General features: G+C 30.5%; 3 protein-coding genes across 8 annotated transcripts; 1 reads left to right on the top strand and 2 right to left on the bottom strand.

Moving 5' to 3' along the window:
* Positions 1-9,127: 9,127 nt before the first annotated feature.
* LOC114173356 lies at positions 9,128-16,623 on the bottom strand. 5 transcript variants are annotated; one of them, XM_028057687.1, is made up of 6 exons: positions 15,870-16,623; positions 14,677-14,979; positions 14,432-14,543; positions 10,449-10,653; positions 10,121-10,306; positions 9,128-10,044 (listed from the first exon to the last, which is right to left on the bottom strand). In XM_028057687.1, exons 1-2 carry the CDS (start codon positions 16,511-16,513, stop codon positions 14,709-14,711), a joined length of 915 nt encoding a protein of 304 aa, XP_027913488.1. In that variant the 5' UTR covers positions 16,514-16,623; the 3' UTR covers positions 9,128-10,044; positions 10,121-10,306; positions 10,449-10,653; positions 14,432-14,543; positions 14,677-14,708. The 5 variants fall into 5 exon arrangements, with proteins under 5 accessions (XP_027913488.1, XP_027913486.1, XP_027913489.1 ...); XM_028057685.1 differs by having other exon boundaries at positions 10,121-10,653; XM_028057688.1 differs by having other exon boundaries at positions 9,128-10,002; positions 10,121-10,653.
* Positions 9,747-14,425, top strand: LOC114173355 (probable serine/threonine-protein kinase PBL28). The gene is made up of 7 exons (XM_028057683.1): positions 9,747-10,004; positions 10,109-10,296; positions 10,474-10,672; positions 10,752-10,915; positions 10,996-11,100; positions 12,168-12,290; positions 13,569-14,425. Exons 1-7 carry the CDS (start codon positions 9,935-9,937, stop codon positions 13,803-13,805), a joined length of 1,086 nt encoding a protein of 361 aa, XP_027913484.1. The 5' UTR covers positions 9,747-9,934; the 3' UTR covers positions 13,806-14,425.
* Positions 16,624-17,999: 1,376 nt separating the features above from the next.
* Positions 18,000-24,504, bottom strand: LOC114173764 (protein ALTERED XYLOGLUCAN 4-like). 2 transcript variants are annotated; one of them, XM_028058352.1, is made up of 3 exons: positions 24,113-24,504; positions 22,697-23,803; positions 18,000-18,290 (listed from the first exon to the last, which is right to left on the bottom strand). In XM_028058352.1, the coding sequence occupies exons 1-2, from the start codon at positions 24,324-24,326 to the stop codon at positions 22,698-22,700; spliced, it is 1,320 nt and encodes a 439-aa protein (XP_027914153.1). In that variant the 5' UTR covers positions 24,327-24,504; the 3' UTR covers positions 18,000-18,290; position 22,697. The 2 variants fall into 2 exon arrangements, with proteins under 2 accessions (XP_027914153.1, XP_027914152.1); XM_028058351.1 differs by lacking the exon at positions 18,000-18,290 and adding an exon at positions 21,920-22,409.
* Between the last annotated feature and the right edge of the window lie 1,522 nt (positions 24,505-26,026).

The following is a 26,026-nucleotide window of genomic DNA, read 5'->3' as shown; positions in this document are numbered from 1 at the left end:
GAATAGTCCTCTATCAGAAGTTCTACCAAATTAATAAATTTTCATTTTTCTTTCCTCTTTGTGACTATGTTATATTTTTAATGTTTTTAAGACTTGGTCAATCTTAGGATTTAAATAAATTAATAATTTTAATAGATAAAATAGAGATTCAATTAAATTAATACTCATTGTAGAAGTTCTAGAGATATAATTGAATGAGATATAATTTCTTTCAAAATTCAACATGAGGGATAAAGGTGAAACTCCAAAGATTTATTTGAATCGCTAGTAACCAACACTGATAGTCATGGGTAGATGTTAAGAGGGACCGGGAGGAGCCATGGTCTCCCAAAAATTTTGAATTTTTTTAAAAATCTTTTGTAGCATAAAATTTTTAAATGATTTTGAATTATATATAGTGGTAAAAAAATTTAATTTTTTTAAATTATATAAAGCCAACAAATTTTAATTTTTTAAATTATATGTAGTATATTTGAAATTGATGAAAATTACATTAAATATCTTTTTATTTCTTTTATAAAACATAATATTTAATGTTAATAAATAAAAAAGTACAAAATCAAATATAATAAAGAATAAAAAAATTTATTAAGGTATTTTTTATTTTGTTTCCTATTGTCTTCTTAGTTTTTCACATATTTTCTCGTCTTTCACTCTCAACTGTTTTCTTTTGTTTTTTGAATAGAAAAGTACTCATTATTATTGCTCTCATTTCTCATTTGTTCTCTTCCATTCTTGAAGAAAAAAAAAAGAAAGGTAACTCTCTCTTGCCTCGCGTGAAATATTAATTTAATAAATAACATTATTTTTTATCTCATTAGTCTTTGTATATTCATTTTGTATGAATATAAAAGAAAAAATAATGTACTATGTTTTTTTTCCATAATAGATTTTTAATTGTGGGTTGATTATTATAGATTTTTCTTTTAGTATTTATATCTCTCAATTTTTGATTAAATTATGATAAATTATTTTATAATCTTAAACTTTTTTTTAAAAAATAAGTATATTGATGAAGAATAAAAAATAGAATCATATTTTTTAAAGTGACAAAAGATAAGTTAGTTGTGAAGATGAAAACGAGACATATTCAACATATTCACATATTCTGAATTATAACACTAGTGATTCAATTGAGCTTTTTAAGTTTTATTACTAACAATGATTATTTACATCAAGAGAGAAACAACAGAAAATTTTAGTTCTAATTATTGATAAGTTTAAAAATCTCAAAGAACAAAATACCATCATTTAAATATATATGATTTCTTTTATATTTATCATTATACTAAATTATATATTCATAATCATTTGTGATTTTATAATTATCATTATATTAAATTATATATTCTTTTTTAGTGTATTAATGACAATAACTGAAAATATAAATTTTAAATATATTATTTTGGCTTTCCGAAAATATTAGTTAAGATTCACCATTGCTGATACTTTAAAGAAACTTTTTCATATTATGTGTTTAAGAAAAAGAATTATCCTTGTATACAAAATAAAGAATTATGGGTCAAATTGAATCTATGATGGCAAACTTTAAACTAAAGCTAAGCTCTCATTTATATTTGAAGTTGATATCTATTATGAAAAAAAAATCTAAAATAATATTGGAAAATAAAACAGTATACTATTTAAAATTTTCTCAATTTATCAAACTCATATTATTTATTTTTTGCTTTGAAGTGTTAGTACAATAATTATTAGTACAATAATAAATGTGCTTTGAAGTGTTAGCATATTTGAAATGTTGATAGACATATTCATTTTTAGCACTGAGATTTTGATAAATAAAATTGTATGAAAGGAGACACTAGTTTAAATTTAATGTGAAAAGAAACATTTATTCCACATTTATTGTTTACATAATAACTATAACTTAAGTGTCTGAATGTTCTTAGATGAGGTATTCACGAGTAGGGATGGCATCGGGGTGGGTAGGACGAAGACGGGTTTCGCTATTCCATACCTATTTTCGTAAAAAAAATTCATCCCCATCCCTATACTCAAACCCAACGGGTATCAAACTTTTGTCACATCCCCATCCCCACCGGATAACGGGTATAATCTCATACCCATACCCGTTTTCTTACTACTTCAATATTAATTTTAATTAATTTTTATAAAATAATAAAAAATTATGGTAAGAGAAACATAATATTATCAAATATTCAATATTAGAAGGATGGTTGTTTGTTTCTTCAATATCAAATACTTTAAAATAAATTATAATTGTTTACATTTTAGATTATAATATCAAATAAAACTTCATGCGAACCAAAATATTTATTAAATATGCAAATATTAATGAAACATAGTTAATAAAATTTAAAAATATTTTAAAGAAAATATGTAAAAGGAAAATAAATATTCAAATTAAAATATATTTTAAATGTTTGTTTACTTCAATCTTTTACATTCTAATGAATATTTTTTGTATACATTAATAAAAGTTATAATACATCATTTGATCAAAATGATACAAATAACAAATAATAATCATAATAAAAGTTTAAAATAAATTATAATTATTTACATTTTAGATTATAATACCAAATAAAATTTCATGAGAACCAAAACATTTATTAAATTTGCAAACATTAATGAAACCTAGTTGATAAAATTTAAAAATAATTTTTAAAAAATATAAACAGAAAACAAATATTCAACTTAAAATATATTTTAAATGTTTGTTTACTTCAGTATTTTAAATTCTAATGAATCTTTTTTTTATACACTAATAAAAGTTAGGTTAAATTATTCCTTTGGTTTCCATTTTCGTAGCAACATATCAATTTCGTTCCTCAATTTTTTTAGGTTTAATTATGCCTTTAGTCCCCCTTTTGGAGTCAAAATCTCAAAATGGTACCCAAATTTTTAAAAGTCTCAAGTTGGTCCCCTTTTTTGTTAAAACGTTTCACGTTTACTCTTTCCGTTAAGTCAAGGTTGACGCCGTTAGAGGGAGTGTCACGTGTCAGTTCCTCGATTTTTTGAATTTTTTTATTATTATTTTTTTTTTGAATTTTTTTTTATTTTTAATTTTTTTTTTGAATTTTTTAAAAAAATCAAAAAATTGCCACATGTCAAGCTGTCATTGTGCCATGTGGCAGTGATAGAGTGACGTGGCAGTGACAGTGACACGTGTCACACCAGGTGTCATTTCCTTAGTCTCAATTTGGTCCCTTTATTTTAATTTGTCTCAATTTAGTCCCAATTTTTGTAAAAATCAGCAATTTTGTCCCTCTTCAAATTGAAACAAAAATTAATTTTATATAAATGTTATACAAATATTTTTATTCAAATTAATATTTTTATTATATATTTTTAACATAACTAAGTTTATTTAAAATTATATTTCACATTCAACTTTACTTCAAATTGTTTTCAAATTTTAAATTTATATGTGTTTTATTGTTACATGAACTAGTTAATTTATGAATTTTTTTCTATTAACAACTTTTAAACCATTTTAAATAAAGTTCAATGTAAATCCATGCTTTAAAAAATTTGGTTAAAAGTGGTATAAATTAAACTTAGGTCACACTTACATGATCTCCATTTAATAAATTTCTCTAAAAACAAAACCATCAATTGATATTTAGCCTACAATGTTGACTGCTTCAACTTACGTTTATAATATTTTAACACAGTTCTTTTAAATTTAAATTAGAACTATAGTATAAGCATTACATACAATTTATTTGTATATATACAACTAAAATTTGCAAGAAAACAAATATTTCTCTTTATTATTGATTTACATCAAACAATCTAAATTGTCATATAAAATTACTTTTAACTTATTTCTCTTTTGCTTCTAATCTTTTTCTCTTAAACAGATAAGTTTGTTTGTTGTCTTACTCCCAAAAGGGTGAGGATCACATTTCATATTTGTGCAACAAGAGATAATGGTTTGCATAAAAATTAAAACCATTTTGTTCTTTTCAATCATCGAAACTATTTATCGGATTGAAATTCTACATCTACAATTTGTTTTCGTCAAGGGGTCAAGAAAGCAAAAACGAAAATAGCCAAGAAAAGAAGGCGGAAAAGGTTGAATCTTTGGGCAAAATAAAATTGACCCACTATAGAAGACGCGATCGAGCTCAAGGTGGAAGAAAGAGGGGTCAGTGTACCATGATGTTGGGGGGTAACGGCTTCCTCTATGGGAGCTAAGGTACCCATAATTCACCTTTTAAAGTTCGATTTCTAATTTGGTAACAACTTTTAAACCATTTTAAATAAAGTTCAATGTAAAATATTAATTAAATGAACTTAATTTGGTTAAAAATATTTACTTGAAATATAAATTTTGATGAAAATATTTGTGTACATTTATATAAAAATTAAATTTGATTTCAATTTGGAGAGGGACAAAATTGCTCATTTTTACAAAAATTGGGACTAAATTGAGACAAATTAAAATAAAGGGACCAAATTGAGACTAAGAAAATGACACCTGGCGTAATACTGACACGTGTCACTGTCACTGCCACGTGGCACGATGACAGCTTGGCACGTGACAATTTTTTGATTTTTTTAAAAAATTTCAAAAAAAATAATAATAAAAAAATTCAAAAAAAATAATAATAATAAATTCAAAAAATCGAGGAACTGGCACGTGGCACTCCCTCTAACGGCGTCAACCTTGGCTTAACAGAAATGGCAAACGTGAGACGTTTTAACAAAAAAAAGGGACCAACTTGAGACTTTTAAAAATTTGGGTACCATTTTGAGATTTTGACTCCAAAATAGGGACCAAAGGCATAATTAAACCATTTTTTTATCTCAATTTGGTCTCTATTTTGGGAAATTTGATGCAATCAAGTCCTTTCCGTTAGTAGTGTAGTAACGGTGTTAAATGGGATCCACGTGCAGTTTCTGGATTTTTAAATTTTTTATTTATTTTTTTTATTTTTTATTTTTATTTTATTTTTTAATTTTTAAAAAAAAAATTAAAAATTTGCCATGTGTCAAGCTGACATCGTGCCACATGGTCGTGATAGTGCCACATGTCACAAGGTGTCATTTTCTCATTCTCAATTTGGTCCCTGTATTTTAATTTTTGTCTCAATTTAGTCCTATTTTTTGTAAAAATTGTGCAATTTCATCCCCTCCAAATTGAAACAAAAATTAACTTTTATATAAATGTTATACAAATATTTTTATTAAGTTTAATTATTTTATTCAAATTAATATTTTTAATATATATTTTCAACAAACAAAGTTTATTTAAATTTGTTCAATATTCAATTTTACTTGAAATTGTTTTCAAATTTTAAATTTATTTATTTTTTATTGTTACATAAACTAGTTAATTTTTCTTAAATTTATATAATTATTCTTTTTACACCAACTAAAACATTTGTATAAAAGTTATTGAATTTTACACATTTTAAAAATATGCAATTATTTAAAATATAAATTCAAATAAAAAATAATATTAAAGTATGATATAATAAAATATCAATATAATTTATGATTTTTTTTGTTATTAGCATTATTCTCTATTAACAACTTTAAAACAATTTTAAATAAAGTTTAATGTAAAATATAAATTAAAATAAACTTAATCTTGTTAAAAATATTTACTTGAAATATCAATTGTTATAGAAATATTTGTGCACATTTATATAGAAATTAAATTGTGTTTAAATTTGGAGAGGGACAAAATTGCATAATTTTTAAAAAAAATGGGATTAAATTGAGACAAAAATTAAAATACTCGAACCAAATTCAGAATAGTTAAATGACACCTAACATAATAGTGACATGTGGTACTATTACTGCCACGTGGCACGATGTCAGCTTGACACGTGACAAATTTTTTAATTCTTTTAAAAATTTTTAAAAAATAAATAAAAAAAATCAAAAAATAAATAATAAATAAATAAATAAAATTCAAAAAATCCAAAAAATCCAAAAACTGAGACATGACACCTCATCTAACACCATTACTACACCACTAACGGAAAGGACTTGATTGCATCAATTTTTCTAAACTAGGGACCAAATTGAGATAAAAAAAAATTGAGGGACCAAATTGATATTTTGCTACCAAAATGGATACAAAAGGAATAATTTAACCTAAAAGTTATAATACACCACTTGATCAAAATGATACAAAGAATAAATAATAATCATAATAATAAAATTTTAACATAGATATTGTATCTTTTGAACTTCAATTATGTTGGATGGTGATAAAAAAATATTCATGACAATTACATTAAATTTTTATATTGCAGAAATAAAAGTTATTTATACAATTATAGTGAAAAAATTACTGTATGATTGGTAATGAGTTAGAAAATAAAAAATAATTAGATAAAATATATTGAAATAGTATCTATAACTATATATAAAGGGGATTCCCTCTTTTGTGTCCACATTTCATAATTCCAACTTTACCCTTTATAATTTAATTATTTATTAAATTTTTAAAAATTAACGGTTATTTTTACAAGTTTTTATAAAATTATTTACTTATCTCTTTTTTCTTTTTTTCTCTTACTATTCATCAATAGTTATTTTTCTCTTATTTTCTCCGTACATTTTATTTTATTTTTTATAAATATACTTTTATTTTGTTTATTAAATTAATAACATTACAATATCATCAATTATTAATATAATTCAAAAAACTCGTACACACAGGCGCGATAGCGCCTATGTTTACACTAGTTCTACATAATGAAAATAAACAACAAATAAAAATATTAAAAAATTAACAAAATGTTTATAAACAATTTGAGAGACCATGGAAAGAAATCGTACAAAGGAAAATAAATGTATAATTAAGAATATGATAAGATGAAAAATACCTTAGAGATCTAAGAAAACTTTTCAAAAATCAACATATATACAGAAATACCAAAAACTGTTTTAGCAAAACAAAAAAGTTTTTCAAATGAAAAAAAAAACTAATAATGATAAGTAAAGAACTTTTTTATATTACCTAGTAAACGAAATGTTTGTGCTATTAAATACATAAATTGAGAGTATTAAAATTTCTCATATGAAAGGAAAATATATAATAAATTAAAATATTAAAAAATAATATAAATATTCAAATGTGAGACATAAATTTTTTTTAATTGACATACATCCTTTTAACATAATTACAAATGTTATATAAAATGAAAAATATAATGGAGATGCGAATGAGCTCCATTACAAACCAAATAATTAGAAGAAATAAATAAAAGTATATATATATATATATATATATATATATATATATATATATATATATATGATTACTTAATTAATTGTGAAATCGGGGATAAATATTATGGCGGGGATATGTACATCCTCATACCTCATACCCAATTGAAAAAGTCGGGGATTCTCCATACCCATACTCATACCCAGTCAATGTGGGAATTTCCCGTCAAAATGGGGACGGATTTATTTGTCATCTCTATTCACGAGGAGGGAGGGTCTGAAGAGAAAAAAATTGTTTATCCTTGATGAAGGATTGAGTAGAATATTAGACTAGTTCTAAGTTTTGTAGAAATCCTATCTACCTAGAAAGACAGCATTTAACCGAATATTAGACTAGTTCTATCTACCTATTAAACAAAACCTTTTTCGTTTTGATAATAAATAATTTATAATGCTATGTGAAGCATGGGTTGATTTAACAATTGTGATAATTATGTTTGTTTTTATGTATAATGCTTTAATCTGATTTTAATTTAGTAAATAAATAATCTTCAATAATGACAGATTTAACCGAATAATTAGAGATATTGAAGTGAATTAATTTAGCTGGGTTAATTCATCAAAGATCGAGCTAAAAAAAAATCAGTTCAACCCAATTCACTTTTTGGTAAGGCAAAAATTTTGTAACCCGACTCAACTTATCACGGATTGATGGGTTAGTGAGTTAACTCACTTACAATTTTTTTTCTTTTGTAATTTATTTTATATATTTATTGCATTACAATGAAAGTAAATTGACTTAATTTATAATAGTGAAATCAAAATTGTTACCTAATTATCAAAATATGATTATAAAGATAATAATTAAAGATTAAATTATCAATGTATATAACTTGAGTAACAAATTAATCAAACATTCAAACTATTCAAATATTATTAAATAACAATATAATATTTAAAGTTATTGATAAATTAAGTGGGTCAATCCATCTTCAACCCGACTCGAACCGTTTAACCCATGAATTAAATGAATCAGGTTCAATTCAACCCAACGATAAAATCAAGATCGATTATTTATTGATTGATTAATTAATAAATTAGAAAATATGCACACCTTAATTATACGAAATACAAAAACTTAAAAACTATTCAAGATCGAATATATTTATAGATTAATTCAATCAATCAGGATACATATTATAGAAACCTAATCATTATAAAATAATATAATTAAATATACGGCTTTGTTTTAAATAATTCATTGGCATATCAGTGAGAGAAAATTATGTGCTGATACCATGTGACAAAACCCTATTTTATAGATAAAAAAATCAAATTATAAAATCAATATTTATTTTTGACTTGATATGTTAACTGATAGTTAGTTAATAGAATCAGGAAATATGCACACATTAATTGCATGGAATTAAAAAAAAATTATGATTATTTAATATTAAATATATTTGTTGATTAATCCAATCAATTGATTAATGATACACACCTTAATTGTTGTTAAAAATTGTAATTAAATATATTGGGTTTTCTTAATCAATAAAATAAATACTTAAATCATTTATCTGAGTTTCAGTGGGAAAAAAAATAATGTGGTGATTTGACGTGCATGCATTTTCTTACGTGAAAATATTTCTTTTATAACATCTAATAAATAAATATATTGACTTCTAATTATTAGTTTTTAAATTATATATGCGATTTCAAATTCAAGCTTGTCAATTTCAGTAATCCCCAGGTCAAAAGGTAAAACTCAACTTACTACTCCTTTGAAGTCAAAAATTTTATGGTTTTTATATGCAATGATCACAGTAAAATCCAAAATACTGTTATTTTGCTTTATACTGTGATCAGATTGAGATTAGAACTTGCCATGGAACTCCCTGCATCATCCACCCAACTGTACTCGAATCCAATTACTCTAAAATGAACAGCTAAATGCATTTAAATTTAAATAATAAATAAATAATTTCATCTGTTAATGAAAAATAACAATTAGAATTACATGACCTTACTTATTCTTATTTGTCCTCACCTGAAAATGATCAAATCCTCCTTTCCACATATTTTCAGGCTATGAATGATAGCCGACAAAACGTATTTAATGGCTTTGGTACCCACATAGATGGTCATGGATTATTATTGGTGCCAAAGAAAAGCTAATTCAAATGATGATGATGACACGCTTTAATAACAACAATGACGGTTACACCATATGAGAGAAAGATTTGGAAACAAGATAACAAATTTTGCAATGAAGAGAACAAGTGAAAGGGGCATTGCAACCGCCACTGATTTTCAAAATGCAAACGGTAACATGAAGAACTTGGTGAATGAGGCATCAGTTTCCATTTCACCATCAAAGCAAGCCCGGCCCACCCTTACTATCACATCTCAACCATAGGTAAGCCATACCTACTTTTATCAGTTCTCTCTTTGCGTTAAAGCACATCTTTTTGTCTCTCTCCTTCTGCTGTTGTTGGAAGATGTTCAATCAACTATTCTAATCTAGCTTCACTTCATCCACACGTACTCCCCATACATACAGCTTTTCCATTCTATCAAACTGCTGTTTATATGGGAATATAGCTTTCTCAGGCACATGCCAGCTATTCTAGACTCACTAATTACTCAGTAGTTTACTTCAAGGTTCTTCACAGAACCACCTGTGTGTGTAACATTTATATGCAATTGTATTTTCAATTCATTTCTCAAACACAGAACAGATAAGATAGAGCAATCAATCATGCCATTTGGTTTGGTCTCAGCCTGGAACAAGCGCCGGAGAAGCAAATCTCAAGAGCACACAGATCCCTGTAATGGCTCTTTATTATGTTTTTCCCTCATGGTTTAAGCCTGTAATTTAGTACTGTTTTTATTGCATAACCAAACAGTAATACTTAAAAACTTTTATATTCAGGGGTTTACAAACCTGCACAGCTTTGGCAACTTGAAGATCAGACACCACGACCTACAAAAAGGCTACATGGATCATCTGTTTTCACACTCAAGGAGATGGAAGAGGCAACATGTTCATTCAGTGATGAGAATCTGCTTGGAAAAGGAGGATTCGGCAAAGTCTACCGAGGCACATTGCGGTCGGGAGAGGTAACACACTCTACACAGAAGTTTATTGCCCTTAGAACTCGAATTCATCATAGTTCACAGCACTTTGTTATGTCGGTTATAGCTTCCATACAGAAACCATGTTTCTTATAAAATGCTCAAAACCAGTGAATTTGATACAGATGAATACATACTAATAATACAAGTCTCCTTCTGAAGGTTGTAGCAATCAAGAAAATGGAGTTGCCAGCAATTAAAGCAGCAGAGGGGGAGCGTGAGTTCCGAGTCGAAGTTGACATCTTAAGCAGACTTGACCACCCAAATCTTGTTTCTTTGATAGGCTACTGTGCTGATGGAAAGCATAGATTCCTAGTATATGAATATATGCGTAATGGAAACCTGCAAGATCATTTGAATGGTTTGTTATGTACCCAAAATGTATACACTATTGGCATGATTTTTAACTCGAGATTTTATTAATTAACATCTAATTTTAGGAATTGGGGAAAGAAACATGGATTGGCCTCGAAGACTCCAAGTTGCACTGGGAGCTGCAAAAGGGCTTGCTTATCTTCATTCAAGTTCTGATGTTGGAATTCCAATTGTTCATAGGGATTTCAAATCGACCAATATTCTCTTAGATGACAACTTTGAAGCAAAGGTAAATAGACTCCCTATAGTGTCTTCAACATTTCATTCTCACAAACATATTTACAGAGATAAAATTTACATCTTTCGTAGATATCTGATTTTGGTCTCGCCAAGTTAATGCCAGAAGGACAAGAAACACATGTGACTGCCAGAGTACTTGGTACCTTTGGCTATTTTGATCCTGAGTATACATCGGTATGCGTCTATACCATCAAGATTTTTAAGAAAAAAACTACTTCATTTTTTCAATTTTCCGCCCCTTAAGGTAAAACGAAATTTTGCTTTGCAGCAAGGGTAAATGTAATTTATTGTGCAATTATTCCAGTATAATGTGCACAAGATACTATTGCTATTGCTACAAAGTAGGTCATTTGCACAATATACCCAAATTTTCAACTGCCTTTCATCTCATGCATACTTATTCAACCATATGTGAATATGGAGATCTTAATCCTGAGCAGGTATATCAATGGTTGAACAACACCAAAGCAGTACATACTAGTTACCTGTTAGCAGTAGGCCACCAAAAAATAAATTACCCATGCAAATTATGTCAGCAAATTCAACATAGGAAGAAAAACAGTATAACCCTTGAAATTTTAATTTGCATTAGAAGCCTAAGGCCCAAAGAAGTCTTCAGCTTTCTTATATGGCTTATTAGGTTATTTACTATTAAATGATTTAGAGAATTTTTTGTTATAACCAGAAGCCCAACATGAGACTTAATAAGTCATCTTAATTTTAACGGTTGTCTAGCCATAGGAAGAGGCGTTTTTATAACAGCCCATGCTTTTAGATCAAGTGGTTTCGTGAGCTAAACTCATACCACCCAAAGAAATTTGTGCCCTCAGTCCTGATCAACATTTCCAGCCTGGAGGACTTTCATAGCGGTGTCTTTACAAGTTCTTAAAATTGTTTTTCTGTCTTTACCTAAATTCCCAAATTCTTATATGACAACCTTTGCATTTTCTCATAACAGTTATAGAACGCGGCTTTTTGATGCTGCTAACGGAATTATTACCATAAATTAGCATGATTCAATTCAGCCTGAGATACTTACAACCAAATATTATTACCTAAATTATATTGCCTAGTAAATCATTCACTCCATCTAAGAATGCAGCATAAGAATAAACAGTTTTAATTCTCAAATCAGATGTGTCTATCCCAGAATGCTATCTTGCAATCTTATATCTAGTGGCCGTGGAATGCTAAATACGTGTTCTTACACTAACATTATTAAATATTTCATTTGACAACAGACTGGAAAACTCACTCTACAAAGTGATGTTTATGCTTTTGGTGTTGTTCTTTTGGAGCTTTTGACTGGACGCCGGGCAGTGGATCTAAACCAAGGTCCCAACGATCAAAACCTTGTACTACAGGTAGGACATGTACCAACACATGTGCTCACACACTTTCAGCATCGATCCTTATGAATGTAAAAGCAACATATAAGCCCCCGAAACTTACTGCTATATTTTTTATATTTCATTAAAAGGTTACCAGGCGCTATTATTTTTTAAAATAATAGTAATAATAATGCACTTGAGAAAAATAAAAAAAAGGTGGTATTGGTAGAAAGCCTTAGTGACGAGAGTACATCAGATAGGGGATAGTTCAATCATAGGAGGCAGAGGAAGACAGAGAGAAACTACAAGCAAAACCTTAAAGAAGATGCAATGATCAATAGTTTTCTATGGACATGATCAAAACACATCATAGAACTGTTTGATTAATGCCACTGATAGGTGGGAAAAGGCTAGGTTGTTGTCATTGATGCATTAAAAAAACAAATCAAGTGAGAACTCTTGTTTAATGTGAGTCACAAAAATAGTCAATATTAAAATACATGTCATAAAAACCTTGTAGTCTTGATTATCTATGAACGGTTGTACTGTACGCCTCAGGTTTGCCCCTCTCTCAAAAAAGTAACTTTCTTAATAGAAATAGTTGTGTGTATAAAGTGAGAGAAATAGTTATCGTAAGAGTGATCTGACTTTAGTTTTAGAAAACTTCTAATGTTCACCATCCATGGGGATGGGACATTCAATGCCCAATCTTAGCTCCCTTCTTAACAAGATAGTATTTTCACTTGAAATACCCCCACCCCCAGTCACGCATTCACATACATGTTCAAGAATTGTAGATTCATCCAACAACCACTACCAAGTATATTTGAACACTACTAGTAGCGAAATGAACCTCGGGAACAAACTGGGACGCATAGCCTAAGTTTAAAGTACGAATAAGAAACAACATGGGCTGTGTGTCCTTAACAGAAAGGAATGAACCTCGGAAACAAACTGGGACGCATGAAGAGGAAAGGGGAAATGAAGAGGGGAAGGAACAGCATACCATGCAGAGAAAAAGAAGAAACTCTTGACAAGAATGTGAAATAAACGTGAGGAAGAGGAGATATGAGAGGTTTATGAAATTTTTTGAGTGACTTGGGACAGGTTGCGTGTTCCCTTGGCATTTGGGACCCTGTCGGTAAATGTTTCTAGATTTTCTTTCCATGCTGTTCTACTTTTCTAGAGAGAAAACCTTGGAATCCTAGTTAATATCCCTGTTTTTATTGTTCTGTTATATAGAGCCTTATCATTGAGAATCACTAGATTCAGAAAACTGGAAGACTTTAATTCATTATCATTCCTATGCAGGTGAGGAACATACTGAATGACCGCAAGAAGCTTCGTAAGGTGATAGATCCAGAGATGGCTCGAAATTCTTACACCATTCAGTCTATAGTCATGTTTGCCAATCTGGCATCAAGATGTGTTCGAACTGAGAGTAATGAGAGACCGTCAATGGCAGAATGTGTAAAAGAACTCCTAACGATTATCTATACAAATTCAAAAGGCTTGGGTATGGTTATGCATACTTTGAGAATGATCTAGTGAAATCACAGTTTAGACACCAGAATTATGATGATTTCTTGATGATAATAAAAAGTGAACTCCAACAGTTCTTCCATTCAGATATACGCCAAACAGATTAATGTGATCAGTACAAAGCATAATAACTTGGCTGATTTTAGGAGATGAGGAATTCAATCCTTCATGGGCAAGGCAGAAAGAGCATTTCCATTTTCTCTTCTCCACCACCACTCGTGCGCTCATGTCACTCGCACCCCTTTTGGTCACATGACACAAGTGCGTAAGAGAACTCAACAAAATAAACCACTTCCCCAGAAAATGTTACCCAACTTTCTAACATTAATATTTTATTTGGGCATACGATTGGTATGGTTCAACTTGTTCCATATGTCACCTTCAAATTCCAAGAATGGCCATACACATATAAATCGTTGTTTTAATTATATTGAAGAAACACAGTTAATAAAGATTTGTAATTTTCATGCATCTAATGTCTGGTTCTTCAATAAAGAACCATGTACTGACTTGGTATATTTTATCACATGTTATGTTACCATTACCAGCTTCACAATCTTATCCATTATTACGTGACTGTCTAAGCCAGACAAGGAAATAAAAACTTTAGAAAACAGTATGCTGTACTTTACCTGTAACATTCAGTCCCTGTCCTAAAGATAAGAGAAATAAGTAAGGATGCATGATACCAATCTCTATTCTCCGGTCAAACTTAAAACCACCATGTCCATCTTGCTATCAATGCTGAAACAGATATTCCAAAATTACAACTAAGAAACTTTACCTTAGAACATGTATTTGAGTATAAGGTTGTGTGGAAACACACACCATATACAGACACAAGCTTTCAAGGAAAATGAGACAAAGACAACATTACCTTGACAAATATTTTGCAACCCATATACACATTCATATAGTCTTTTGTTCATCATACTCTGACAGATCTGATTCTGAAGTCATACTTGAAAGAGGGAGTTCCTTGCACATCAAGTGCTTGCGTCTCTGCAACATCAGCAGGACTAAAATACTATCTGTCTTTACAACTTTGTAATCTGCTTTTGTGTACATTTTAAATGGAGCTTCATCAATCATTCTGCAATGCAAGTAAACCTCTTTTGAGGAACTCATCTGAGAAATTAATTCCTCACTTGCCTTTAGAAGATGCCAGCCAATGCCCCTCCTGAATAGAATCAGAAACATACACTCAGAAGGTTAGTTACATTCAGGTAGTTTAACAGTCAAAGTTTTAAAATGTTAGCTAAGACATGGGAATTTAGGATTAACAATATATGCCAGATTGGATAATTTGACAATGAACTCTGATGCTCAAAGCAACTAGTAGAGGCTTTGCAACAGTCATGCATTCATTGACGAAAGGTAGACCACAAAATTTTAAAATTGATAATGGCATTGTATACTTGCCGAATTATGCTTGGAAACAAGAATACAGCTGCAATTGCCAGGATGATGTCAATCTCTGGCCGTAGTCAACAGATGTAAATTAAATATTTAAATATAATATTGCAAATCTTTCATGGTAAAGAAGGTAGCCGAAATGCTTAATTATTTAAACCTAATTGCGGGTTTTCCCTACTCAAATTGCCTTGTGAAAGAAGCAAAAATTGCATATAAAATATAAAAAGTACATTTATCTCCTGCCTAACTAGAATGGAGAGACAACACACAATTAACTTCCTCAATAAGAATCACCTCGTCTCATAGTTTCACAATTTCATTAAGTTATTCATAACCAAGACATCTTTCTTTATAATTAGATTACACTAGAGGGAGACATTCACAATTTTCACATAGTTTGAGAATAAAGCCCATATCAAGAACTTTTCATTATTGGCAAGAACCAGTTAAGTCTTTTATACTATTTATAGACACATTTGTTCCACAACATGAATCAAAAACACAAGCTCCAATTCAAGTTTCCACCCTATTGAACCTTCCAACTCAAGACTCAATTTCTTGAATGAATAGAAATGCTTCAGTTCGAACAATATAAAGTGACAATATATAGAAAGATAAACATGTTGTTTTAAGTAATTGTAAGAGTGCAGATACCTCCTGAGAGACTTTTCCACGGCCATGTTACAAATGTAGGGCGAATCCCTCGGAGGGGTGGGCGTGGGAACGGAAGCATTGGCGCCTCTTTTGTTGAAACAGATCTCGACAGTTCCAGCCAAGGGCGCTCCTTCGTCTTCTTGTAGTGGTTCTTCCTCGTCTTCTTTAGAATCAGCAGTAGGTGGCGATGGTGTTTGAGTGTAGAAAGCGACGAGCGTGGCGGTGTTGGGCAGGAGCGTCAGGCGTTGGATGAGGTACTGGTTGATGAGGAAAGCGAGGAGGTTGACGTAAGCGGCGGGAATGAGCAAGGACTCGGCGAAGGAGTGGGCGAGGAGGAGAACGGTGGAACGGGTCTCGTGGGGGCGCATGAGGCGGACGGAGAGGGAGCCGGAGGGGAGTTCGCGGCGGTAGAGGAAGGATTCGAGGGAGTTGAGGCGGCGGAGGTCGTCGTCGGTGAGGAAGGTGGTGGTGAGAGGGGAGGAGGAAGAGTGGGAAGAGGAGAGTTTGAAAGCGGGGAAACGGGGTTTGGTGGAGGAGAAGAGAGAGAAGTGCGAAGGCAGAGAGAGAGAGAAAGAGAGGTTTTGGATTTGGATTTGAGGGTCGAAGGGGAATGAGAGGGAAAACAGTGACGATGGAACTGCCATGGCGGAATTAGAACTTCGAAGTTAGTGAGAAAAGGGTGTGTTTGGGTGGTGGTGGTTCTGTGTTTCACTCAGTGTTAGAGAGAGATAGAAGAGTTATTAAGATTCTTAAACCTATCACTCCATAAAGAGGGGTCAAGTGAAGTCAGGAATAAAGTGGACAAAAACAAACCTATAATTACTGCTCTGTCCCTATTGGTATCAATTGAAAACAAATTTTGGATTCACTTTTTTTTTTAATTTATTATTTTTCCAATTATATCTCTGATAACAATTTGAGATTTTGACTGATAAAATTTTTTTATTATTAAAACTAGTAGATATACATGTAGTTCACTTTCTTTTATGATCATAAAAAGAATAAAATTATAATTATAAAAATATTTATAAATGATTTTTAAATTTGATGGTAGATAAATTTAACTTATATTTATTTTATAGGTCATTTTTATTTAGTTAATTTTAAAAATTGTTAAGTTTCCAAAAAATATTCAAATAAAGAAAATGACTAAATTTAAAAAAAAATCATTTAATGGATAAATTGAAAAAAAAAATGTAGACAAAAAAAAAATGAATCCTAGATATAACTTAGTGTAAAATGAAAAATAGATATAATTAGGTCATGACGAGATTATTGGACTTGATAATTAGGTGTGTGTGTGTGTGTGTGTTTTTTTTTTCTTCTAAATCATTCCAACCCATCATAGCATTAGAGTTTCACAGACTCTGTCTACATCAAAGATGGAGGCACTTTTGATGAAATATGATTCATAACTTTTAGGTTCAATATCACACTATAAAAAAGTTATATACGGTTTAAGCATCTTAAAGAATGACGGTATATTTCATGGTTCGAATGTGAATTCTTAGAAGCCCTTTCAGCATATGATCAAATATTTCCAGTTTTTGAATATTTCAGACTCCAATTTAAAGAGTTGGAACAAGTTATGGTATCGCGATAGTATGTTGCGAATGAGATTGTCAACTTTTATAATGAAAAAAAATGGAGACCAAGAAGTTGACCAAGAAAAGGATATATTAACACAACCCACACTCTTTGGAAAATATGAAATGCAAAAAATCACGAGGCTTTAAATTCCCTTCAAAGCTCGAGAGTGTATTTAAAACTCTTAACATATTTAAAACTCCTAGCATACAAACAATGGAGAAAAGAGGTTAATAGAAAACAAATTTAAATTTAACTTATTTTTATAAAACTAACGTGTAAAGTAAAATTTACTCTCACATACTTTTATTTAACTAGTTTTATTTTCGGTTGACGTGGAATTTCCAATTGATATTATAATCCAAAAGTTTAGTAAAAATATCTCCAAATGGGTAAGTTATTTTTGTAAGAAAAAAATGAAAACAAGTATGTTTGGAGTTTATTATAAACCACATAAACAATCAATATCAATGTATTTTATCCATTCATGGAAGGAGAAGTTTGAAGCTATGTGTCTAACAGATTGGCTATTGCAATAGAGAGTAATTGAAAATAATGTGTGAATATGAAAGTTGCGATGTAGTTTGTAGTTAGTGGTGGTCAAGGTACGATACTTGTACATAGGGAGGTTGAGGACACCTTGACCTACCAAATGATGAAGACATTCCAATAGCATACATAAGGAGGTCGAGGAAACATCGGCTTGCCAAATAATAAAGACATCTCGACACAAGCACAAAACCAATTAGGAATTTCTCAACTATCAAAACAAACAAATGTGATCTCTTCGTGCTCCCGTCCCTATTTAGTAATGTATCTTCATCACTTTAGTGCCTAAATCGGATAATCCAATTGGGCCGAATAAGTACAGACGTATTTCATTAGTAGGATGCATATATGAGATAATATCCAAGATCATATAATACAAATGAAGAAAGTTCTACCTAAGGTAATTGATGCATCACAATCTGCATTCATTTCTAAAATAGGGTTATTGGATAGTGACCTAGTTGCTAATGAGGTAATGGAAGAGATAAAATGAAAAAAGGAAAAGTGGGGTAGTAATTAAGATGGACTATCAAAAGGCACATGATTCTATAAGTTGGGATTTTCATTATTACATGATAAGTAGATTAGGTTTGTGTAACCGCTTGATTAGATGGATTATGGAGTGCTTAAAGTCATCTACCATCTCAATATTAATAAATGGAAGTCTAACTAAACAATTTAACCCTACAAGAGGGTTGAGACAAGATGACCCTATAATACCTTTTCTATTTTTAAATGTGGCACAAGGACTATTGGGAATGGTAAATCAGATTGCTAGAAAACAATTGTACACATGAATCAAAGTAGGAAAAATTAGTGTCAATGTTAATCTACTACAACTTGTTGATGACACTTTCTTTTTGTGTAAAGCAAATCTTCAAAATATTTTGGCCAAAAAAGAATATGCTTAGATTCTTTGAGATGACTTCAGGTCTTAGGGTTAACTTCCATAAAATTAAAATAGGAGCATTGGGTGTGGATAAAAATGTTTTATTGAGATTCTCATATGCTTTGAATTGTAACACAATGGAAATACCATTTTAATAATTGGGAATGACCTTAGGAGGTGGCCTGAGTATACAATCCTTTTGACAACTTGTGATTAGTAAAATTAGAAATAAATTGTCAAGATGGAATGGAAAGTTTCTTTCATTTGCAGGACATATATGCTTAATAAAATCAATTATTACTACCTTACCTCTTTATTACTTTTCTTTCTACAACATGAAGGTATAAAGATAGTTTGGGTAAGACATGAAAACTTATGTAAACATAAACAATAAGGGGTTGTTGGAATAAAAGACATTGAAATGTTCAATAAAGCCTTATTAGCTAAATGGAAATGGAGATTAGGTATAGGAGAGTAAGGATTATGGAAGGATATCCTTAAATCTAAATATGGATCTTGGAGAGGCTTAAATGGTGACATTAGAAAACAATATACATCTAGGTGGTGGAAGGACTTAAGCAAGACATGTGAGAAAAGTCAAAAAGGGAGATGGTTTGACCATAATATTGAATGTTAGTAGAATGACTTATTACAATCTTACTATTTTACTTGCAATAACTGACTTGAACGTCGAAGTATCTTTGTAAGCTTCCCTGGCAAGATCATACGGTCTCCATCGATAGAAGACACATCGACATTAGCATTAAAGTGGACACTTCAGTTTCCTGATACACCTTGGTCTAGTAAGAAGACTTGTGTGCTTCTAGGTACATCTTGGTCTAGCAAGAACAATACTCATTCTTTTGATGGTTATTGAGATACAATTACTTATTTCTTTGACTTCTAAGAGACAAAAGAGTATCCCAGAAAAAAAAAAAGCAATATTGAGTATTTGAGTATTAGGACATGATAATCAAAGTCATTGAATCCTTTGAGTTGAAGAGCAAAGTTAGAGAAAGAAAAAAAAAACCCTTGCCTTGGTGTTGATTTAATGTACTTTAATATTCGTTGAGTAGATTGGTAGTGATCGATGGTTGGAATCTATAACATTGACTCAACACACTAAACCAAATGTTCAGTCATATGTTGGTGAGGTTGAGCAATTGTCCAATAAGTCTTGTATAAGAATTAGTATCATGTGGCAGAACATTGTGATAAAAAAAGGGTTGGTGAGTCAACCCACTTAACCCACCAACCTGTGGTGGGTTGAGCCGGGTTGCAAAATTTCTAGCTCACCATAAAGTGAGTCGGGTTGGATTCACTCATTTCCAACCCGGCTCGTGGTGAACCGGGTTGACTCACTTTGACATGTCTATCCTCACCCTTTATTTATTCATCTTAGAGAAAACGATCCACTTGTTCTTGTATAACAATTATCAACAATAAAAAAATCTCAAAGTTCTCGGCTTTGTTACTTTCAAGTTAGGTCTTCATAAGCTTCATGCTCCCCATTTTGAGAAGGAGTGTTAGAGATATCATATATCTCCTAATTTTAATTTTATTCATGGAGATATCATATATTTGATTCTCTTGTATTATTATTAAATATTCGTGTATTATGATGATATGTTAGATTTTATATTTTTCGTTATATTATAAGATATTGTACTTTATATATTAAACAAATTTCAAATAGATCAATCTCGAAATTATATTTTAGTTGTTTTACATAAAAAACCTTTTATGCATATTTTTCCTTCACATAACTTATACATATTTAACAAACTTGGATGAAATGAAACCAATGAATTAAAGTAAAAAGCTAGCAAATCATTATCTATTGGCTTGTTTTAGCCATATATAACTTAATGAATTTGCGGACTTGGTTGACACTTATTTAATTGAACACTTTGTTTGGTTTAATGGTGGTGAAATTAGGAGGAAAAGTCATATAAATTCAAGTTTAAGAAAAACATTATTGACAAGTTGTCAAAGGTGCCAACAATGTTGAGACATTAAAAAAACCACGTTGTTTGTCAAAATAATACAAGCATGAATGGCTTTTAAGACCATATTACGTTGTGTTTCTTCCCCCGAAATGTGTGAACTTGTTAAAACCAGAATCTATAAATAATTATTGGATAAGCCCAAATGTTTCTTTTTCTTTTTCTTTTAAAAAATATATGATTATAAACAAACATAAATTGGAGTTTTCTTTTCAAACTCTAAAAAATATAGATGAATAACCTTTTTTTTAATCTTAAAAATTCATCCTTAATTTCTTATTTAGTTCGTTCATTTTGTAACTAGAAACTACTCGTTTTAATTCTTAAACATACATTTATTAGCTTGTTTTAAACCCTTTAATTGTATGTTTACAACTCATTTTAGTTCTTATAATTTGAGATGATAAAAAGAAAAAGTATATTAAAGAATGAGTAAAACAAGTAACTTTTAGGTTCATGAACTAAATATAAAGATTATGCATCGATCTCAACCTTAGAAACTAAAAACTAGCAAATAACTTGTAAAATAGAAATTTCTATAATAAATTTGATCGAAATAATTTACCAAACATTTTTTATGTTGATAAACTAATCAAATAAGCCACTAATTAGTTTATTCGCACCATTATGTTTCAAATAAAATTGTTAGACATTACTATAAACGTGGACATTTTCATTATATTTTCATTCCAAAATCTATCAATGGTAATCACATACAAATTTATTAAAAAAAAATACAAAGCATAGAGAATGACACCAAACCATGATACAAATTACACTTCACCACCATTATGTTCAATGAGAATAGGTTCTATAACTAAAATCCAAGAGCATTTTAACTAAGAATAAAAAGTATACATTAAATAACGTCTTAAATGGTGTCTTAACTTCGTTAACTTTCCTTCATTATATTTCCCAACCACAACGAGTGTCAATTAAATGTGGTTAGGTGGAAACGTTTTTGCAATCATGCATTCAAATAATCATGCAGTCTCAAATTGACTTTTTGAGCATGTTTCTGCATAACCGGTGCATTTTATTACGCCATAATCAAGGATCATGGTCATTTTCAAAGCGTTTAACTTGCTAAACATTTTCCAAGGAACTGAGGAAAACAACACAACGGAAGAAATCAAAGCAAAAGGAAACTTCCGAATTGAAATACCCCACCAGACAAAATTGATGGCTACCAAACAGACCAAACAGAAAAAGACTTGCACATGTGTTATGAATTCCTCCACAAATACACGTCTAAACACTTTTGTACCCCAAATCATAGCATGTCCAAATGGCTTAAACTCTTACCCTACAATTTTTAGCACATTCCAGAAACATCATTGTTCATCGTACCTATAATTTTCCACTCCATCCTCCCTCATCAATACAACATGTACTACTATTCTATCTATTTCCTTTTCCATTATGCAGCCCCAGCAAGAAAAACAGCAACCAATAATCTCCCAATGAAACTGTGTTCCCACCCTCTCAAAAAGTTGCTCTCTTTCTATTCTACCAGAATAAAAAATGATCCTTTTCAATGCAATATCCACCAAGTGTTGTAAAACATAAGCATGACTTAATTACTCATGTAGTCTTTGTAATTATAAAAATTTTCCTTCTAGTTCCTATGTTCTGAAACATATACTTTTGATCTGTTATGGTATGAGTAGGGATTCAAAACAACGTGTAAAAACTGAATGTTGTTGAGTATAGGAACTAGACAAGAAAGCTTCTGTAAATATAATGATCAAATGAGCAATTAAACCAATATGAATTTGACAAGACATGAAGAATACCTCACTCTTCAATCCTAGGTTCTTCCCCCCACTTCTTCATAAACTCCAGAAAAATCTCATTCCATGTGTCAATAGGCCCTGGCAAGCACCAGTGAACACAATCATTCTGCACACGCTCTTGATGCCCATTAGCAAATGGAAAGGGATACATATAGGGACCAGGGTGGCCATCTGGTCTCAATAGTGCTAATTTTGTTACATCCAATGCCTCCAACCTAATAACCCCTCCAAAGTTATTAGCTTTTGTCTTGGCATCTTCCACTTCTTCAATCTCAATCCTTCTCATATCAGAATCCATCCCTTCAACTTGCTTCTCCCCTTTTCTATAAGGCTTTGTCTTTGGACAAGCACCAGCCTTATCCCATTCACCTTCAAAATGTGCAGGTGAAAATGTTGTCACAATTATATCAGTTCCATAGCCCTTACTTCCTCTCCTATCAATTATGCTATTGAGGGTAGTCCTTAGGGCTTTTCTTAACACATCATAAAACCCAATTTCAGTGTGGTTTAGGCCAGGACAGTAATGACAACCTAGGACTGAACTCCCCTCATAGTACACTGCAGGGTGCAAAAACCAGTGCCCAATTGACAACACAATCAGGTCCATTTGATCCATATCCCTTGCCCACCTCTCATCAACATGATCCAAATACAACTTATTATGATTTGGCCCTGTGTTTGACTTTTCAACACCTTGCACAAGAAATGGGGACCAGTACAATGAGACACTCACATTGTGAGAAGGAAAATGCCACTTCCGAAATTTGTTATCCTCACCATTCCGGTAGACAAGGTTAGGGGTTGAAGCAGTGGCCAACATGCAAAGAAGGGACTCTAATTGGTTCCTTGCCATAGAGTCCCCCACAAAAGCTACATGCTTGTTCTTAATAAGTTGGAGAAAAGTTTGAGGCTCAAACCTTGGAAGTTTGCATTGACTTGGTTTCCATCTCCAGTAAAGATAGCCAGAGTCAGGTCTTCCATGTGCTATGCAATTCTGGCCTTCTTTGATTGTACCACAAGTTGTACCGTTGTACAAAGGACCTCTCTTGTCACGGATCCATTTGCCATCAAAGAAATCACATGGGGTCTCATAAGTTTTCTCCTTTTCTGCCAATAAAGAACATGTAACCAAATCTAATGAATCAACAAATCCAACATCCCAAGTTGCCAATTACAGTTCCATGAAACTTAGATTCAATCCCATTCATGTTTTCACCTTGTTGTCCAATCAGAATTAAAGTTTCATTTCAATAATCTATGTTCACACTTAATGCAAATCTTCATTACACAAAATACAAAACTTGAATAACAGTACTCACATATTGTAAAGAACTTCATTCAAGTTTTGTCCATCATAAATCAAGACAAGCTAGCAACTACATAGGTTTGACAAAATGAAATTAAACACACAAGTACCTGGAGAAGAAGGTGCAGAAGCAGAAAGAGAAGAGTGGGAGATGATGGTGATTGGGGTGGAGCTGGGAAGCTCAGTTTCTGGAGATGCAGGGAAGGGTAGAGGGTAGAAGTATAAGCGAAGCAGAGCTATGGGAAGAAGAGCATAAAGGGTCCATGGAAGAAGTCTCTTGGTTATGGACAAGGATTGGTCTTTGAATGGGCTTGTGATTCCCATCTTCAAAGCCTATCCCTTGTTTCTGCTAACCTTCCTTCTTCTCTTTCTACTGTTCTTAGCTGAAATGAATCAATTCTCAGAGAAAGTTGAGAGTTGAAGACAGAGAAGCAGGTTCTTGGGCTTCATACAATTCATCAGAGAAAATAATAATAAAAAACATAGTTGGATCTCATGATGTCTCTAATTGTCTTGGATTCTAATAATGATCTTAGAATATTGCTATTCCAATCTTGTCCTCATTCCCTACCATTGTTGTGTAAATAAAGGAAAACAGTGATTATTGACTCTTGTTAATATATCATTATACTATTTAAGTAATTGTTTTTTCATATATTCTCCTTAGAACAACTTTTCTTCTTGACCATGAATTTGTTTATGCTTTTTAACTTTATTTTGAAGAGGGTGTGTGAAAGAATACAAATTTATGTGTTGCAAGGATATAATCGTCTAGACAGGAAGAACTTTACCAAGGACCAAGGTCAAGGGGTCCTACTAAAAAAGGACACATACTTTTTTTTTTAGGAAAGTTAAATTATACACACCGTCATGGACTCATGTTTTTTAATGGTTTTCTTCTAAGGAGAGAGAGGCTAATTCATACTTTTAAATCAGGGTGTATATCTAAATTTTTAAAAGTAATTGTATTTGAAGTGCATTTTCTTAAAAAAAATAGACAAATTATTTAAAAAGCATTAAAGTGAATTTCTCTTTTATATATGTTTTAATTAAATTGCTTATAAATTTAACTACTTAAGTCATTAAAAAAAGATAACAATAATTTAACTTAGTTTAATTCACCCAAATTAGTTTTAATGTAGTTTAATTCAGTTTCTTTAAGTAACTATACTTTGCCCGATTGAACTATTTCTAAATATTAATTCAATTTTATATATAAATTTTGTTTATTTCTAATGATAAAGTCAAAATAGGAACATTAAAAATGGTTAATAAATTTATGGATACATATTTCTTTTCTTCTCTTTTCGAACTTTTCTACAGGTCAATTGTTTACCTGTTTTTCTGTTATTTAAAAATGGTTATTAAAATTCCTAAACACACGTTCAAACAAAATAGAGAAAGAAATTAAATTTAAAAAAAAAATATTGTTAGAACTATTTCTTTTATATCCAATTTTATATATTTTTCTTAGACATTTTTACGATAAAAAGGAAAGTTAAAGAATTGTTCCCTATGTCGTTGTTAACATTTATTGTCATGGGAGGCTTACCTGTAATTAATGAAGTCCCTCTGGCGTGCGATCTTTCTGGGCCTATAGGGCCGTTTGTTGGGCTAATTGTTTTTTTATATATATATTTTCATATTTTTGTCCTTCATATTATAAATATCAAAATTTCAATTTTATCACTTTTAAAGTGTGTAATATAAAAGTAAAATATCTGAATTTTATATTGATGAATTATTTTTTAGATTAGACAAATAGACAAAGTCTAAATAAAATATGAATTTTATATTCATGAATTTTTTTTTTGAGAATTATGTTTTGTTTTTAAATTAAATATATATTTATTTCTTTTTTTAATTTATGAAAGTTATAAAACATATATTTTAACAAACAGTACATAAATTCAGTGTAAAATTCTATCTATCACATTTTTATAATATTTGCTAAAAATAATGTTACATAATTTTTATAAAATTAAAAAAGAAGATAATAATATATTAAATTTAAAGATAAAATA

This window comes from Vigna unguiculata, chromosome 2 (genome assembly GCF_004118075.2).
Source record: "Vigna unguiculata cultivar IT97K-499-35 chromosome 2, ASM411807v1, whole genome shotgun sequence".
Lineage (NCBI taxonomy): Eukaryota > Viridiplantae > Streptophyta > Magnoliopsida > Fabales > Fabaceae > Vigna > Vigna unguiculata.
This window is presented reverse-complemented; position numbering and strand designations above follow the sequence as displayed.

Bases quoted from the DNA above. Each gene is read 5' to 3' on its own strand.
- LOC114173764 (XM_028058352.1), bottom strand. From the start codon at position 24,326: ATGGGAATCACAAGCCCATTCAAAGACCAATCCTTGTCCATAACCAAG. The intron at 23,804-24,112 runs GTACTTGTGTGT...CTTTATTGGCAG, and splicing joins TTCTGCACCTTCTTCTCCAG to AAAAGGAGAAAACTTATGAG.
- LOC114173356 (XM_028057684.1), bottom strand. From the start codon at position 16,513: ATGGCAGTTCCATCGTCACTGTTTTCCCTCTCATTCCCCTTCGACCCT. The intron at 14,980-15,869 runs GTATCTGCACTC...GATTCTATTCAG, and splicing joins GTGGAAAAGTCTCTCAGGAG to GAGGGGCATTGGCTGGCATC.
- LOC114173355 (XM_028057683.1), top strand. From the start codon at position 9,935: ATGCCATTTGGTTTGGTCTCAGCCTGGAACAAGCGCCGGAGAAGCAAA. The intron at 10,297-10,473 runs GTAACACACTCT...CTCCTTCTGAAG, and splicing joins GCACATTGCGGTCGGGAGAG to GTTGTAGCAATCAAGAAAAT. The intron at 10,673-10,751 runs GTTTGTTATGTA...ATCTAATTTTAG, and splicing joins CCTGCAAGATCATTTGAATG to GAATTGGGGAAAGAAACATG.